The 18,661-nt window shown below is 37.1% G+C and overlaps 1 protein-coding gene across 1 annotated transcript in view; it reads left to right on the top strand.

Moving 5' to 3' along the window:
• The window catches only part of LOC5571171 (dynein beta chain, ciliary), a 67,185-nt gene that overhangs the window by 25,866 nt on the left and 22,658 nt on the right, over window positions 1-18,661 (top strand). The window contains exons 2-7 of the mRNA XM_021855847.1: window positions 6,241-6,453; window positions 6,557-6,687; window positions 6,754-7,209; window positions 7,277-7,429; window positions 7,490-7,663; window positions 7,723-7,760. Of these exons, the coding sequence (XP_021711539.1) occupies window positions 6,341-6,453; window positions 6,557-6,687; window positions 6,754-7,209; window positions 7,277-7,429; window positions 7,490-7,663; window positions 7,723-7,760 (1,065 nt within the window). The 5' untranslated portion in view covers window positions 6,241-6,340. The remainder of the gene's footprint in view (window positions 1-6,240; window positions 6,454-6,556; window positions 6,688-6,753; window positions 7,210-7,276; window positions 7,430-7,489; window positions 7,664-7,722; window positions 7,761-18,661) is intronic.

Below are 18,661 nucleotides of genomic sequence, written 5' to 3'. Positions count from 1 at the left end.
TATTATTGTTGTACTGTACTTGAATTGTAATTTCTGATGAACTTCAATCCGACACGAATGCACCATTAAGGTGTAAAGTGTCGTAAATAAAAAAAAAATAAAAAAATAATATGACGGGTCTTTAGATTTACAACATAGTCCTAACCTATGGAAATCTACTTCGAAATGAACCGTTCGGAAGTCTGGCCATCATTTGGTTCCATAATTATAATGGAACAACGTCCAAATGATATTTTTTAAATTAAAAATATTGGTTCCGATTTTAGCACGGTTCCGTTTTTGGCAGCTGAAAATTTCGACTTTGTTGCCAAAAACGGAATCCCATTACGTTTATATTACGTATATTTTATAATTAATATAATTATCTCTATTAAAGAGGTTTCAACTTCAAAGTCGGTTTACCTCTGCCATGTATATTTTGATTTTTTTTTTTTTGACTGCAGTTCAAATAACGGCATAAAATAAAAGCCAAAGAAATTTTTTTTTTTGTTCAATTTCAATGCAGAATCATTGTAATGTAATACATCAGATATATTTTAAAATGATACAAATTTTAGCCGCCTCATTATATTAGGGAAACGTTAAAGTTGATACTGATATCGTATGAAATAATCGATTTTGACAAAAAAAAACTTTTCATCTTAAAGATATTGCAGTGCAAATCTTATACCTAATCACCCTATGAGATTCCGGAGAACAACCCGATTCCAATGTTGATTTTCATACTGCGACATATAAAATCAAATTTTCTCTACAAAAGATGACCACCGGATGCAAATCTGGGCAATTTCAATACACAGGACCATTTAGGAACAGTTTTCAAAATGTTAGTTCCGGTTCGAAAATTCCAAATTTTATCGTTGGAACACCCATTATAAGAAACACCTAACAACACTGTTATAGCAAATTAAAACTGTTGGAGGAAAAGTTGGGACAATCCGGACGTATTTTAGGTTTTGTCCAGAGCTACTGTATTTGATTTTGGAATATAAATTCATTTTTAAGGATTTCGGAAAATCAATGGTTTATCTTGAAATTTTATTTTTTTATGAATCGTGGAAAGATTCTAACAAGACTCCTAAAATGTTTCTGACAAATCCTCTCATAATCCTCAGAAAAATCCTATCTGAATTCTCCATCAGAACCATATCTGAATTTTCATCAAAATCTTCTCTGGATTCTCATCAGAATCTTCTCTGGATTTTCATCAGAATTCTCTGGAGATTTTCATTTAAATCTTCTTTCGTTTTATCAGAGTTCTCATTAGAATCGTCCCTGGGATGTCATCAGAATCATCTCTGGATTATTATCAGAATCCAGAATTATCATTACAATTCTATAAGAATTCTGATTAGAATCTTCTCGGAATTCTCATCAGAATACTGTTCGGATTCTCATCAGAATCATCCCAGGATTCTTATCAGAATTCTTTCAAAGTTGTCATAAGAATTCTCTCTGGATTTTTATAAAAATTATCTCAGATTTCGATTAGAATTCGCTCGAGATTCTCTACATAATCTTCCCAGTATGCTCACCAGAATCTTTTTAAATTTCTCATCAGAATCTTTCCAGGATTCTCATCTGATTTGTTCCAGGATTCACCTCAGAATCTTCTCCAAATTCTCGCTGGATTCTCATCAGAATCTTTCCAGGATTCTCATCAGAATTTGCACAAGGTTATCATCAGAATCCTTTCAGAATTCTCATCAGAATCCTTAACGAATTTTCATCGGAACTCTTCTAGAATTCTCATATGCACCGTTCCATGATTCCCATCATAATCCTTCCTCCAGGATTCCCATCAAAGTTCTTCCAGAATTCTCATCATAATTCCTCCAAGAATCCTCTCAGGGTTCTCATTGAAATCTTCCACAGTTTCCACCAAAATCCTACCAGTATTATCATCAGAATCGTTCCACGATTCACATCAAAATCTTTCAAGATTCTAATCCTCGTTTCTATCAGGATGATCGTCAGAATACCTCCAGGATGATCTTAAGATTCATTCCAGAATATTTATCAGAATCTTTCTAGGATTCTTATTAGAAACCTTCTAGTATTTTTGTCATAAACCTTCCAAGATTTTTATCAGTTGATTCTCAACGTAATCTTTCCAGGATTCTCATTAGAATTTTCCCAGGATTATCCTCTGAATCTCTCAGAATTCTCATCAGAATCCTTCAGGTATTCTCATCAGGAACATTACAGGATTCTCATCAAAATTTTCATTTCATTTATTTAGTTAACATCTACACATATAACACTGAATCAACAATTTCACGCCACAATACTCGATTCGTGGCCGCATCTCTCCATCCTCGGTTCTGCCCCACGCTCGCCAAATCGATACGCACTTGATCCGCCCACCTAGCTCGCTGCGCTCCACGCCTTCTTGTACCAACCGGATCCGAAGCGAATACCATCTTTGCAGGGTTGCTGTCCGGCATTCTTGAAACATGCCCTGCCCATCGTATCCTTCCAGCTTTGGCCACCTTCTGGATACTGGGTTCGCCGTAGAGTTGGGCGAGCTCGTGGTTCATCCTTCGCCGCCACACCGTTCTCCTGCACACCGCCGAAGATCGTCCTAAGCACCCGACGTTCGAAGACTCCAAGTGCTTGCAGGTCCTCCTCGAGCATCGTCCACGTTTCATGCCCGTAGAGGACTACCGGCCTTATGAGCGTTTTGTACATGGTACATTTGGTGCGGGCGTGAATCTTTTTTGACCGCAGCTTCTTCTGGAGGTCATAGTAGGCCCGACTTCCACTGATGATGCGCCTCCGTATTTCACGGCTAACGTTATTGTCAGCCGTCAGCAAGGATCCAAGGTAAACGAACTCGTCGACCACCTCGAACGTATCCCCGTCTATCGTAACACTGCTACCTAGGCGAGCCCTGTCGCGCTCGGCCCCACCAGCTAGCATGTACTTTGTCTTGGCCGCATTCACCACCAGTCCAACTTTTGCTGCCTCGCGTTTCAGGCGGGTGTACAGGTCTGCCATCTTTTCAAATGATCGGCCGACGATGTCCATATCATCCACGAAGCAAACAAATTGACTGGATCTCGTAAAAATCGTACCCCGGCTGTTAAGCCCGGCTCTCCACATAACACCTTCTAGCGCAATATTGAACAACAGGCACGAAAGTCCATCACCTTGTCGTAGTCCCCGGTGGGATCCAAACGAACTGGAGTGTTCGCCTGAAACCTTCACACAATTTTGCACACTTTCCATCGTCGCTCTTATCAGTCTCGTGAGCTTCCCGGGAAAGCTGTTCTCGTCCATGATTTTCCAAAGCTCTACGCGGTCGATACTGTTGTATGCCGCCTTGAAATCGATGAAAAGGTGATGCGTTGGGACCTGGTATTCACGACATTTTTGGAGGATTTGCCGTACAGTAAAGATCTGGTCCGTTGTCGATCGGCCGTCAACGAAGCCGGCTTGATAACCACGAACTCGTTTACTACGGGTGACAGACGACGGAAGATGATCTGGGATAATACTTTGTAGGCCGCATTTAGAATGGTGATCGCTCGAAAGTTCTCACAATCTAACTTGTCGCCTTTCTTGTAGATGGGGCATATTACCCCTTCCTTCCACTCCTCCGGTAGCTGTTCTGTTTCCCAGATTGTGCCTATCAGCCGGTGCAGACAAATGGCCAGCCTTTCCGGACCCATCTTTATGAGTTCAGCTCCGATACCATCCTTACCAGCAGCTTTATTGTTCTTGAGCTGGTGAATGGCATCCTTAACCTCCCTCAAAGTGGGGGCTGGTTGGTTTCCATCTTCCGCAGTACTGACGAAGGCATTTCCTCCGTTGTCCCGTCCTTCATTGCCTGTGCTCTCAGCGCCATTCAGGTGCTCGTCGAAGTGCTGCTTCCACCTTTCGATCACCTCACGCTCGTCCGTCAGAATGCTCCCATCCTTATCCCTGCACATCTCGGCTCGCGGCACGAAGCCGTTGCGGGATAGGTTGAGCTTCTGGTAGAACCTACGCGTTTCCTGAGACCGGCACAGCTGTTCCATCTCCTCGCACTCCGTCTCCTCCAGGCGGCGTTTTTTCTCCCGAAAGAGGCGGGTCTGCTGTTGCCGTTTCCGTTTATAGCGTTCCACGTTCTGCCGGGTCCCTTGCTGCAGCATGACCGCCCGCGCTGCATTCTTCTCCTTCAAAACCTCCTGGCATTCCTCGTCGAACCAATCGTTCCGTCGACTCCGTCCCACGTACCCGACGTTGCTCTCAGCTGCATCGTTGATGGCTGCTTTTACTGTTCTCCAGCAGTCCTCAAGAGGGGCTTCGTCCAGCTCACCCTCTTCCGGTAATGCAGCCTCGAGTTGCAGCGCGTATGCCGCTGCGACATCCGGTTGCTTGAGCCGCTCTAGGTCATACCGGGGCAGCCGTCGGTACCGTACGTTGTTAACGAAGGAGAGTTTTGGGCGCAGTTTGACCATCACCAGATAGTGGTCAGAGTCGATGTTAGCGCCACGATAGGTCCTGACGTCGATAATGTCGGAGAAGTGCCGACCATCAATCAGAACGTGGTCGATTTGCGATTCTGTCTGCTGTGGTGATCTCCAGGTGTATCGGTACGGAAGGCTGTGCTGGAAGTAGGTGCTACGAATGGCCATATTCTTGGAGGCGGCAAAATCAATTAGTCGTAGGCCGTTTTCGTTCGTCAGCCGGTGGGCGCTGAACTTTCCAACAGTCGGTCTGAATTCCTTCTCCTGGCCAACCTGAGCGTTTAGATCTCCTATGATGATTTTGACGTCGTGGCTTGGGCAACTGTCGTACTCGCGTTCAAGCTGCGCGTAAAAAGCGTCTTTATCATCATCAGTGCTTCCGGAGTGAGGGCTGTGCACGTTTATTATGCTGAAGTTGAAGAACCGGCCTTTGATCCTCAACTTGCACATTCTCTCATTGACCGGCCACCACCCGATCACGCGCCTCTGCATATCACCCATCACTATAAAAGCTGTTCCCAGCTCATGTGTATTGCCGCAGCTCTGGTAGATGGTATTGTTACCTCTAAACGTTCGCACCATTGATCCCTTCCAACACACTTCCTGCAACGCTACGATGCCGAATCCACGGTCCTTCAGCACGTCGGCGAGTATGCGTGTGCTCCCGATGAAGTTGAGAGATTTACAGTTCCACGTACCGAGCTTCCAATCGCTAGTCCCTTTACGTTCTCATCAAAATCCTTCCACCAGAATTCTTCCAAAAATATCATAATAATTCATCCAAGAGTCTCGGTAGAATCCTCCCAGGGTTCTCATCAAAATACTTCCAGGATTCTCATCGAAATCCTTCCCAGATGCTCATCAGAAACCAGGATTTTCATCAGAATCCTTCCTGGATTCTCATCATAATAGTTTCAGTATTCTTATTGAAATCTTCCAAGATTCTCATCGCGGTTCTGCCAGGATTATCATCAGAAAACTGCCAGCATAAAATCCCCGATCTAATTAGGGTTGTAGCATGATTGTTACATAGATCGATAAGTGCGAGATTCTTTCAATTTTCTCAGGATTCAATCCCTGATCTCATGACCAGAGTTTCATTAAAACTTGCATTGATGTAATGCAAGATTTATAATCATTTACATCCAAAATGTCCAAACTTTTCCTCCAACGTTTTTAATTCGCTGAAACAGTGTGGTTTGGCGATTATCATAATGTGTTTTTAACTGATAAAACTTGGACTTTTCTAACCTAAAATGAACCTAGAATGGTCACATGTATTGAAAATGACCATATTTGCATCCGATGGTCATCTGTTGTCAAGTAAATGAGATTTTATATGTCATAGTATAAAAACATTGGAATTGGGTTGGTTTTCCAGAATGACATACTAAGAGTTATCACCTCCTATATCTGAACATGTAAAATGGTCAAGTAATTGTCGTGGTTCAAAAATGTTTCACATGAGATCGCAAGATAAAGTCTTTATTCATATACATACGTTTACATAAAAATATTCGAATTATATTGAAATTGGTATATTGAGTCAAACGATATGAGCAAAATAGTGCAATAAAATCGTCCACGCCTTTCAATGGTTCAGTTGAAACATTTAAATCACAATAAAAAAAACTTTAACATGTTTCTGTTCTACATTAAATGTGAGGCATAAGGGAGATTTCCCAGTATCGAAAATACGAAAGTTTTAAAAATGTCCTGTTTAACTCCTTTATATGACTAGAATGGTACTTGATAGTATTGAATTTTCTTCATTTTCTTCTCGCAGACGTAAGAATATCAACAAGCTAATAAAAAGAAAAAAAATAAATTACACCCAGTTCTTTGGCACCATCCCACGCGCACGACCACCTCAGGGTGAATAAAAAATGGATGGAGGCAGTGGAAGTAGCAACTCGGATCCCCGGTTCGAGTTCCTTGGTTCGTTTGTGCAGAAAACGCTCAAGTTGAAGCCGGAAAAATGGCACCGTTTAGTCACATTGTAAGCGGAAAAATAGACTCACCTATCACTTTAATTCATTGCTTAGTAGTAACATTTAGAAAATAGAACAATGATTCAATACCCCCTACTTTTCTCCCAACAGTGAAGAGCACAAAGCTGTTATGAAGGAATTTTTCGATAATCCTGCATCGTTAGTCTTGATAATTATACTCACTCCATCAGCACAGTTAATCCCTATAGTAAGTTTTCCAATTCAACAGTTAAAAAATAAAGGTACGTGTGCGACGATACCTGTTAAATTCATCCTTTATTCATCGAAGTGTTCCTAATAAATTTCAGGAGTTTATTTTGTTAAGAAAAATGCGATAGAAGTACCCCGCGAGGGTTGCAAAGATTGTTTAGTAGTAGGTGATTTAGCGACTCGTACTATCGATCAGCTCTCATGCCTTGTGGATGAAATCTTCGTACCCCTGCTGTCCAACTCGGAAAATCACCAAGGGTGGCCAGAAATGGTCGCACAAGACGTACAAAAGCAGGTTCACAGCCTGAAAAGCACCGTCTATCAAGTCCAGGGTCAAGTTAGTGGACAGACCGTTCTACCAATGCCCGTAGGAGTTGATAAATGTGTGCAGACCGCAAAAGAGCTAGTGGTCAATGCAGAATGTTCGATCAATCTCTATCTGAAGAGTGCGATCGAAGGCGTTGTAATCAAATGGGCCACCCAGGTGAATGACGTAATGCTTGAATCCAGTGCGAATGCCTTCAACGGCGGTCAAAATCCAGTCCCTTCCGCTGGTGAGCCTATACTGTCAGATCCATAATTAGAATGAAATTTGTCTAACTATAATTTCCTGCAACGCAGAGATCAACTTTTGGAATAACCGGTTGAAAAATCTTACTTACATCTACGAGCAGCTACGTCACGAGAGAATCCGAAGCATGGCTCTTATTTTGGAGTTCACCGATAGCGCATACTATCCTTGTTTTAAGACACTGTTTAAAAATGTAGTTACAGGTTCGTCTCAACAATCGTCTTTAACCGGCTTACAAATAACCCGTATCCGAATCTTCGCAGCCCTGGCTGAAGCACGTGATATAACACTGTACCTGAATCCCCTAACCCGGCATTTCCAACAGTTGGAGGATACCGAGTTTTCCGAGTGTAAGGTGCTGTTGAAACCGTTGATGCACGTCGTTTGTTTGATTTGGTCCAACTCACTGTACTATTGTCACTCTGCAAAGTTAATCGGTAAGTATACGTAAACTGCTCATGACAAAGTTCAAATGCAACGTGTTTTTCCTTTACAGTTTTACTCAGACAAATTTGTAACTTGATTATACAACAGGTAACAATTACAAGAGATATCCATCTCATAAACACAGGTTGTTCGTAATATAAACTACATCATTTCCATAAAATTAAACATAAGTTTATTTTTCTTAACATCAAACAAAATAAACATTCATAATGTGAAATTGGACAGGTTAGAATCTATTTAAGGTGAAGATAAATCGAAGCCAAACTTCAAATTTTCAAGAGCACAAATCTAGAGAACCAAACATCCGTTTAAGCTGAAAACTTAATCGATTGGTCACAAGCTGGTGGTGACCAATCGATTAAGTTTTCAGCTCAAACGGGTGTTCGGTTCTCCAGATGTGTGCTCCTGAAAATTTGAAGTTTGGCTTCGATTCATCTTCACTTTAAAGAGTGGGAAGCAGAAAAATATACAGTGAAACCTCCATGAGTCGATATTGAAGGGACCATCGACTCATGGAAATATCGAGCAATGGAACAGCAATCCTTTGGAAGGCTGCTTCTAGGGACCATCATAGTAACCATGAAATTTTGTTTTTAGTATAGTTCCATGAGTCGATATCGAGTCATGGAACATCGACTCATGGAGGTATCACTGTATAATATTGTCATATTATTTTATGAAAACAATCACGCTAGCATACCTTTTAGATAAAACGTATACTAAGTCCCGTTATCAGGAGTAACATTGATCAGTTTTTATTACATTTCTTTTGAATTTCATTTGCATGATTTGAATGTTGCAATTTTTTTAACAAGTAATGGCACCCATAGCCTATGACAATATATTGCTTGAAAAAGTGTTTTTACATTGCTTGTTTGAGGTAAGATCAATCACCCATGTTAACAATGTTCAGTAACATTCAAAATACCAATGCTAACTAAATTTGTGGCTCCTGAAGCAGATAATAAAAGCCTAACTTGTAGAAGTAACCATGGACGTAGTCAAGATTTCCATCAAGGGGATGGAAGAAATGCAAAACTCAGCACCATTTTTGTATGACTCATTAAACTATAAAGGACATCCACTGTCTTTCTTTCACAGTGAGAAAAGTAGGAAATCAAATTATAACATTTGTGGTACTTGTGATAAAACCCTTGAATTATTATCCCCAGGGAACTCTCGAAATTTTCCGAATTCTCTATTAGAATATTTGGAGAACTTTTGAAGAAGTCATTAACAGAACTCTAGAAAGAGTCCGAGAGTAAGTCCTTCAAAAAATCTCTGAGAATTGGAGAAATTTCTGCTAGAATCGCCATAGGATCTTTTTATGTAATACTTGGAGTAATTCCTAGTATAATACAGAAAGGAATGCTTGGAATATATACAGGTGAATTCCTAAACAAATTTTAACTATCAGAGGTATTCTGCATTTATTTATTTATTTATTTATTTTTTTTTTTTTTTTGAAGAAGTTAAACAGATATTTTTGAAAAAAAAACTTAAGATTAAGTATTTAAAAACTGTTTGAGACGAATAATTTTGCAGGTTTCCTGGAGCAATTTCTGCCTAAGGCTGGGAGATACTACTAGTGAAATTGCTGATTCCTTCGATAATCTTGCAGTAAATCCGTATGAATTTCAGAAATAACATTATAGAATCTTCTGTAAGAATTTCTAAAGGATCAACTGAAAATATATGAATAAAAAATGGTTTAATTTTACAATTACTAAAAGAAAAAAACACTTGTGATATCTAAAAATATAATTTCAAAATTCCTAGTTTAATTCCTTACAGAGTTCGAAAGGTGAAAACAGTTTAAAGAAATATGCAAAAGAATTCCCGAAGATGCCATCTTAGACGAATACTTAAAGGGATCCCTTTGGATTTCCCAGCAAGTTCTTTGCTAGAACTCTTGAAACAATTCAGAAAGCAATTCCTTGTGTTTTAAACAAATTTATGGTAGGATGCCAGTGATGCATTCCAAAAAATACCTAGGTAGTATTGCTGATGAGTCGTTGGAGAAATTCGATGTACTCCGAGGAACGCAGAACACCATTTCCAAACTTAGTTTTTAGTTGAAAAACAAAGTAAAACATTCATCTACTATATCGGATAGTACGAGAAGTTAAAAATAAATTAAATACATTAAATAGCTGCACATTAGACTGATGCAAATTTTGGAGTTTTTGCTCCCCTATGCTTAAACAATGCCAATTATGATGAAAATGATCCTCCCAAAATTTAAAGTGATTCGGAAGAAATTTGGTTGTGCACACGCTATATGAAGTTTATATGGAAATTACTATGGAAAAGGCAAACCATTTGCGTTCTGTCCTCTAACTGCTCGTCATAATAATCTATGGAAAAGTGAACACAATCATCTCATGTGAAAACTTCCCAGCTACAACTTTGCCGAAGACCACATTTCGATGTGACGTAAGGATAATTTGTTATTTTTGATAACAAAGTCTAAATCATGCTGAGATGATCATTCAATTACTTTCAAAGCAACACTGCTTTTTTGCTGTAGAACATAGTAGCCTGCATTACTTTGATCTATTCTTCCCGCCAGGAGCACCACTGTTGCCTGCCGAACAGTTGGTGAAGCATGCTACATGTAAACCAACTTTATGATGATGAATAACAATTTATTCTGAGGTTCAATCAAAAAGTGTTCTTCGGCAAAGTTGTAGCTGAAAAGATTTCACATTAGAAGAATTTATTCACTTTTCCATAAAATATTATGATGAAAAGATAGAGGGCTGAACACAAAAGATTGGCGTTTTCCATAGTAATCTCCATATAAACTTCAAATGGCGTGTGCACAGTCAAATTTCTTCCGAACCACTTCAAACTTTGGGAGGATGCTATTTACCATAATTAAAATCGTTCAAGCATAGGGGAGCAAACATTTCAAAATTTGCATCACTCTACTGCACATGTCCAAAAACCTACATTTTTGCTTCAAAACTCAACTAACCAATTTTCACCAAAACCCGTGCAAAATTTGGTTTCAGCATATATTTTTGTGGTCGATAATTCATTCTCATATAGATTCAACTTCTTTGGATGCAAATTTATATGCAAGTGTCAATAACCTTATTATGTCGAAGTTTCTTCAAATATTTAAAGAACAGCCTCTTTATTCTGTACCAATCGCTCCCCGCCACTCCCCGCGGAGATATCTTGCTCAAACGCGCTTTCAAGACTAAGGAGTCGATTGAAGAAGATTCTTCTTGCTTACGTTTGCCTAAACGATAGTTGTTTGAAAAGTTGAGAGCCAAAAAACGTATGAAAAACAGCATTTTTGTTAGAATTTTGCTTTATGACAACCAAAAAATTGTGACTTTGCCCAAAGTCATATCCAAAACACTTTTAATGGCTAAACTGCCGTAAATCGCAAGTCAGTCCCATCTGAATTTTTGTCAAAACTGAGTTGAGTTCAGAATGTTCGTATAATAAAAATTTGAAAATATATATTTATCAGCGACGATATGATGATTGATCAGACTTTCACTTATTCAAATTGAAATTTTAAACTTGAGCATGTAAAATTTGTATTGGAACTAAAAATCCGAGTCCAGCCGTGGTCAATTTAAAAACGGTCAAAAAACAAATCCTTATAATAACCTAAAAACATGAATATATCAAAAATAAAGTTGCCTATCCAAGAGAATATGGATTGGCTTTTCGTAAATCTTAAATGTATTATTTTTATTACCATTTAAAATACCTGAAAAGTTATAACTCCGTGATGCTGGCTAAGGAGAAAAATACGACATTTTTCGAATTTTGATTTTTTTTTTCAAGTGTTCTCTAACGAAGTCAATTTAAATTTCAAACAAAAAATTGCGTAAAACATCCTTGATACAATGTACTTGAACTCACCACGGCGAAAGATTTTGATATAATATATATTACTAGTTATTTTTCAACACAGGGTGTCGATTCAATTTTGAAATTAAAATTCCCGGATTTTCAGAAAAATTCCAGATTATTGAATTAATTTGAACCGTAATAAGTACGATTTATACTACACTATTTTTGCATGATGTGTATTTTCTGTTATAGGTCGTATGAATAAACTGAGCAAAGGTTTTACTTTACTCAAATAAACCCGTCCGATAATTTTCAAGATGATTTTTTCATGGTGGTACGATAAAACTGCGCACTTGAGAATTTACTTTTAACTTCAAAATTCGTATGAATAAAATGGTAATGGTATTTATATAAGACGCACGACTATAAAGATACACTATGCTATAGTTAAATTAAGTGGCCTCCAGAATGTTTTTCAGATATGCCAAAGATTTCCCTCTTGGAATTCTCAAACGTATTTTCCGGTTATTTATCCAATATTTCCCCAGGAACGCTTCTAATATTTCCTCCATGAGCTCCTCATTATGCCAAAAACTAATCCAAAGATTTCTCTAAGTCTTTAAATTTGCAAAAAATAACATTTATAGTTCATGGGAATATTCCAGGAATACTTCAAAACATTTTATTCAAGAATCACATTGAATGCTTTCATTAGTGGTTCGCGATTATTCGTTACATGTTTTTTTATTTTATTTAATACTAGTGATCCCGGCAAACTTTGTCTTGCCATCAAGTACCGTTTTGATTCATATTACGGACACTTAAGGACTCAGTGAAGTATAGCCCAGCATAGAGCATACAAAATGAATCATTATGTATGATACCTTAGCGTTATCGAACGTAGGAAGCCCTTATCTTTCGAATGGTGGATAAATAATACGCTTCGGCAACTTGAATAATTTTAAATAAATCAAAATGTGTGGACTTTGTATGATTCTTATTCCGGACGTTTCCTCACCGGACACTTTGAATCTAATTCCGGACGGCTCATGATAATCATTAATGGAACAGTCAAATCATCAATTGAAATCGTCAAACCACTAAATAGACATCCAAGGTAGTTGGGCATTATAAATTTTCGAAGATATTTATGGAAAAAGCTTACTAAAAAGTGCCTTTGAGAACTTTTGAACGGCAAAAATTGAAACATTTCGTGTGAAATGTTTCCCATACAAAGTAGAGTGTCCGGAATTTGAAGCTGTCCGTATTATGAATCAAAACGGTAGGCTGTTGAAAAACGCTATTAATCGTCCCATACAAAACGACCGTTCCGTGAACTCTCGTTTTTCCAACTTTCCCGGTGAATATCCTGGGATTTTTATACACACAAACACGTCGGAGCCCTTGACAAACAAAACGGAGAAGGAATCATTTAAAACCATTGACCCGTTCGTAAGCCCAATGGCATACAAACACCATTCCACCCTGCAAACTTCGTATTGCCATCAAGTAGGCTGTTGAAAAATGCCATGAAACCTCCCATACAAAATGATATATGCTATTTCTCCAGTTTTATTGAATTTTCGGAAAACTTTCCTTAACTTTTCCTTCGCACGAACACGTCGGAACTCTTAAAGAAGACAAAATTGAGAGAATTGTGCAAATCGGTTGCCTCGTTCTCAAGCCATTTCGTGACATACAAACACCATTCAATTTTTATTTATATAGATAGATAGATAGATAGATTTTTGACTTCCGATATAAATGTTGCCTTTGTTTCACTGTCGGAGGAATTTATCTATTGATTTATAGATCTATGGAAAGAACTGCATTCAGATTTTCAATAATGCGCTAATAAAACATTTTCTGCTGTATCTTAATTTTGTTGTGCCTTTAGCAATGCACTGAGGAGCTCATCAAAGAATGTCTCAACTGATTCTTCAATGAATTCCTTCAAATCAAATTCCTTGAATGCCTGCTTTCCATTGGCGTAGCTAGGAGTTTTGTCTGGAGGGGGCCTAGGGGGGGCCTAGCATATACCTGTTTTTACAGATGTATTATTATTATTACCTCCATTAGGGAGATTTTCAGCCCACGGCTGGTTCATCTCAAATTTACAGATGTAATGTCGGTCGCAATAATCACGATTTTCACAAATTTCGTATTTTTAACAGATTTGTATTGATTTTAATATTTTTTTTGATTTTGTCTCATTTCGCGGCACATCAGTTTCATTTGTAGTTTAAATGTACAAATTCATTCTTTTTGTAATCCTTCAAGAATTCTAGCGAAAAAATCACAAGGAATGTCCTTTGTGATTCTTCCACGATTTTTTCAAGGATTCAGTCATGTTCTTTTAAGAGATTCCTCTTAGAATTCCTAAGGAAATTTCGTTATGAATTATTTTCATAATTTTCAGTGCTTTCATCAAGAACTCTTTTACCAGTTTTCACGAAGTTCATCCTGGGCTTTCCACAGAAAATCATACCCAGACTTTTTGATCTCACCAGAAAAATTCTCGAAGAATCTGTATCAAATTACTTAAACAATCTCAACAATGTATTAGAAATTCTTTTAATCATTTTTTTTTGGAAGGTCCTCTACGTTCTTATTATACATAAACTGTTAGTTTAAAGTGTCCTCCAGTTGCTCATTAATAATTTGTTTAGGATTTAAATCAGAAAAAAAACACCAAAAATGTCTTCAAGATCACCAAGCAAGGATTCATCTCACGAATTCCTCAGAACAATTTGCTTTTGAAGCCCTACAGTGCTGTTTGAAAATAATCACAATAAAAATTATCCAGACTTCCCGCAAAAAAAATCTGGGGGTGCTACTCTAAATGTTCCTCGTAATATTCACCAAAATTTTATGATCAACTAGAAAGAATCCAATTGGGAAATTGTTATTCTCATGATTTCTCAAAGAAGTTCTCCGCCTATCTGTCTGGAAGGAAGAACAGGTAAAATTGAGTCTCTGAAAAACGTCCCAAACGGACTGAAACGTTGGACAAAATAAAATAACAGTTTTTTTTTTAATTTTATCAGGACTGAAAAGCCAATCTATCATCAACGCAGATCTACCTGCATTTTTTATATTTCTCTAAAATCGAGGAGCAACATCCCCCATTTTTTTAAAACGTTCAAAACGTCCTCGGAATTTTTGTTTTATTTTCTTTGCTTTGCTTAACTAAGGTAGTGCTTCGTGAAGCCCAAGCAGGATGGTTCGTTGTTGCGTCGTCGGAGAGGTTTTGTTCTCGGTTTCGCGCGTGTTTTCGTCGACGGAGATTTTTTCCCTGTTTTCAAGCGTCTTGCTGGGGAGGTATTTGGGAAAGCCCAAGCAAGACTGTTTGTTTTCGGGACGCCAAGAAGTTTTTCTGTTCACACTGTGTGAGTGCGAAGATATATTTGTATTCAGTCGAGGATGGATTACCAACTGGTGAGTTCGTTTCATGCTTATGATAACACATTTTTTCTTGAAAGCGTAACTTTTATGTAATATTAAAACAAACTTTGTATGGTTCGTCACTATAAGTGTCGGCATTATACTTGTTTTATACAATTTCAATATACACATATTTTTCTCTTTTTGACATTATTAAAAATATCTTTTGAATTGTCCGACATTGTGAATGTTAACGTTTTTTTTAAACTTCTACCATCTCGAGACAAAAATGCACGGTAATACTCATATTTAATTTTCAAACAAACTATGTATGGTTCGGCATTATCCCTGTTTCATATGATTTAAAATATATACATGTCATTCTCAGTTTTCGCTATTAATAAAAACTTATTTTGAATTGTTCGACATTATAGATGTTGACGTATTTTTTAAATCTTCTACCAAAAACTTCTCGAGACAAGAATACAAAACTAGCTTTAAATATTCTTCTTCTTTCTGGCGTTACGTCCCTACTGGGACAGAGCCTGCTTCTCAGCTTAGTGTTCTTATGAGCATTTCCACAGTTATTAACTGAGAGCTTACTATGACGATGACCATGCATATATCGTGTGGCAGGTACGAAGATACTCTATGCCCTGGGAAGTCGAGAAAATTTCCAACCCGAAAAGATCCTCGACCGGTGGGATTCGAACCCACGACCCTCAGCTTGGTCTTGCTGAATAGCTGCGCGTTTACCGGCTATCTGGGCCCCTAAGCTTTAAATATAAGTCGTATATTTCCCCCTTGTCCATGGATCGCATCACCGACTCCCAGATCTTTTCCTCCCTCACTAATAAACACCCTTCCCATGGTGATTGTGGAGATGCAGAGGTATTCTCGGTCTCAAGAAGCAACAATCATTACACTCTAACATTCCTTCCCCATCCCAACTGACTGTAAGGACTTGGCCGGCGCCGTTATTAATCAATAATATTAGATCTGCTAAAATTGCACTTCGAGAGTAAGCGGAAACTCCCATCCCTTATTCATTTGGATCGTAGTGCAATTCTTACCAGTTACGATCAATCACGAAGTAGCAACCATTGACATGTACAGTCAGTTTATGCTATGCTATTTTCTTTGCTTTGCTTAACTAAGAAATGTTTAGTAAATTCTAACGTTTTTATAAAGTTCCTAGCGGAAACCGTTGAACTGTTCTTTCAAAAACTCTTCCACGAAAATACTCAAAGATTTCCAGAGTAATTTGTTCAGGGATGTCTGAGAGAATTAAATTATTGTTTCCCTAAGATTCTCGTGAACAAAATACCAGAGATTCATCTAAGTATTTTCCAGAGATTTTTTTTTCTTCAAACCGCACAAACGAAATTCCTAAAAGAAAATCCTCCAAAAATTTCCGGAAAGAATTTTTTTGAAGAAATTTTTCATTAGTTTACTAAGATTTTGCAATTCATTCTTGAACTTCTCAAAAAAATCTCCAGAAATTCCATCAAGTAGTATTTCAGGTTCAAGAAATCATTCCATTTTTTATTGGTAATCTCATGATTCTTTCAGAAATAACATTTAAAAATTTATCCACTCTCCATACTTCGGTTCAAAAACTACTCCCTGAATATCTCAATACTTTTAGGAATTGCTTTACAAATTCCTTTACGAATCACTCCATATCAGATTTCTAGAGAAACACATACAAAAAAGGATTGAAAGAACTTTGTAGGTAATTTTTTAATTATTGCAGCTGACATTTAATTCGGAAAAATTTACTACATTCCTGTCGTAAAATTAATAATCGTCTTTTATAAAAAAAATATAGGTGTTAAAACGCAGTTTTACTGAAAGTAAAATAAAATCAAAATCTTAGATAATATTTTGTATGAACTCCGAAGTGTTATGATACTATATTGTGAACATATTGATGTAGTAAAAATCATTTTTTCCTACCTTTAGAAATATCAAACAAACTAACTTGAATAGTCTATTATCGATTATTTTGTAGTACAGTAGAAGTTAAACGCTGAAATATAGCTGATATTTTTGAAGAATATTACCAAAGATGTACTGTACATTAGGGGAATTCGGGGCATAATGGACACATCAAGCAAATGTTTGTTTTAAGACCATACAATGGCATTTTTTCAAATTACTCCCGGATAGTTTTGAAGTTTTATGTTAGTACGACGTGCTACATTCATTCATGGTAATTAAAATCATATCATATGCCAGAAAAGTGAGATTGATAATTAGGTCCAAAACAAGGCTATCAAAAAGGTATCGGGGCAAAATGAACACTTGCATGAAATTTAATGATTCCAAAATATTTAATGTCTGTCAGTCGTTCCGATGTATAAAAGGATTCTCTCTCTATCATAAGAGCTGGGTTCGTTATTTTGCTCAAAACTTAGATTCCCCCACCGCCTTGCAGAGAAAAACTTAAAGTTAAATTTCAAAGGACAATTGAAGCAAAACATAAACTTTTTTACCGTCAAACATTTCAAATGCAATACAGATTTCATGCAGTGTAAGAACTTTTGATGAAGTATGCATATTCTCAGAGATTGAGGGGGTGTCCATTTCGCCCCGGGTGTTCATTATGCCCCTAATCCCCTTACTTTGAAAATTTGTTGATGAACTTTAAGAAATCAGGAACCGTATGTTTAAGAATTCTGAAATTTTTCAAAACTCCTACAATTTACCTTTTTTTTAAGATTCCATCAGAATCATCTTTAGAAATTATCCTTAAAATCTATCTTTCTTTGACTTCTGGTTTTCTAGGATTCTGTCAGAAAGCCTCTAGAAATTCCGGCTAAAAATATAGTAATTTGGAATCAGACTATAATTGGAAAATTATTTCTAAGGAAGTAAAACAAGAAAGATCAATAAAAATTTCTTTAAGAATATCTTAAAATATCCTTTCCCCCTTCCCAGTTTACATGTTTCTCTACAAATTCCTTTTCCGCTGTGCTAACTTTGGAAGCTAAAGTTTTTCAGGGGTATTTCAACAAATTTCTTTTGAAAATTCGAAGGCAAGAGATGTTTCAAATACAATTTTCTTTCCAATTCATGAATCAACCGGAGATTTGAAGCAAAATTTCTAGAAAAAAAAGCAAAGAAGAATTTGACGCAACTTGTGATGTATTTTGGAAACATTTCTTAAGGACCATTGATGAGTGACGCAAAAGAATTTGTAATAAATGTTTTGTGAAATATTGAAAGAAATTCACAGAATAATTTCTAGTAGAACTTTCAGTGAAATATCCCAGCATTAGATTTGACAAAAGTAACATTTTTTGGCAAATCCTGGAACGTATTCCGGAATCAATTTGCTAATAAAAAGTAGACATAGAAGGAATGGATGTCCACCAGGAAGAATTCGCTTTGAAGGTATGAACAATATTATTTGATTAATTTCCATGAGATTTGCAAATATTCTGAAGCCACCCTTCAATATTCGATGAGGAATTTGATAATAATAATATTCTATGAATAATATCGAAAAGTTATTTGAAAATAGTTTGCTACAAATCTGTTGGAAATTAATCAAATAAATTATAAAATAATAAGTTTTCTTGAAATAATATAGTTAAAGCAATAAATTTATTCATGCGAATTTTCAAAACATTGAATCAAAATCAAAGAAAGAATTTATTGCTGGAATAACACTATGACCGATTTTGTTACATTGTTTTAGCCATTAATCTGATAAAAAGTTTCCCATGCCGAAATTCCTTGAAAGTTAATCCTTAATTTTCGTAGCAGTATTTTAGTAT

Source organism: Aedes aegypti, chromosome 3 (assembly GCF_002204515.2).
Source record: "Aedes aegypti strain LVP_AGWG chromosome 3, AaegL5.0 Primary Assembly, whole genome shotgun sequence".
Lineage (NCBI taxonomy): Eukaryota > Metazoa > Arthropoda > Insecta > Diptera > Culicidae > Aedes > Aedes aegypti.
The sequence above is the reverse complement of the archived record's forward strand: the minus strand, read 5'-3'. Positions and strand labels throughout refer to the sequence as shown.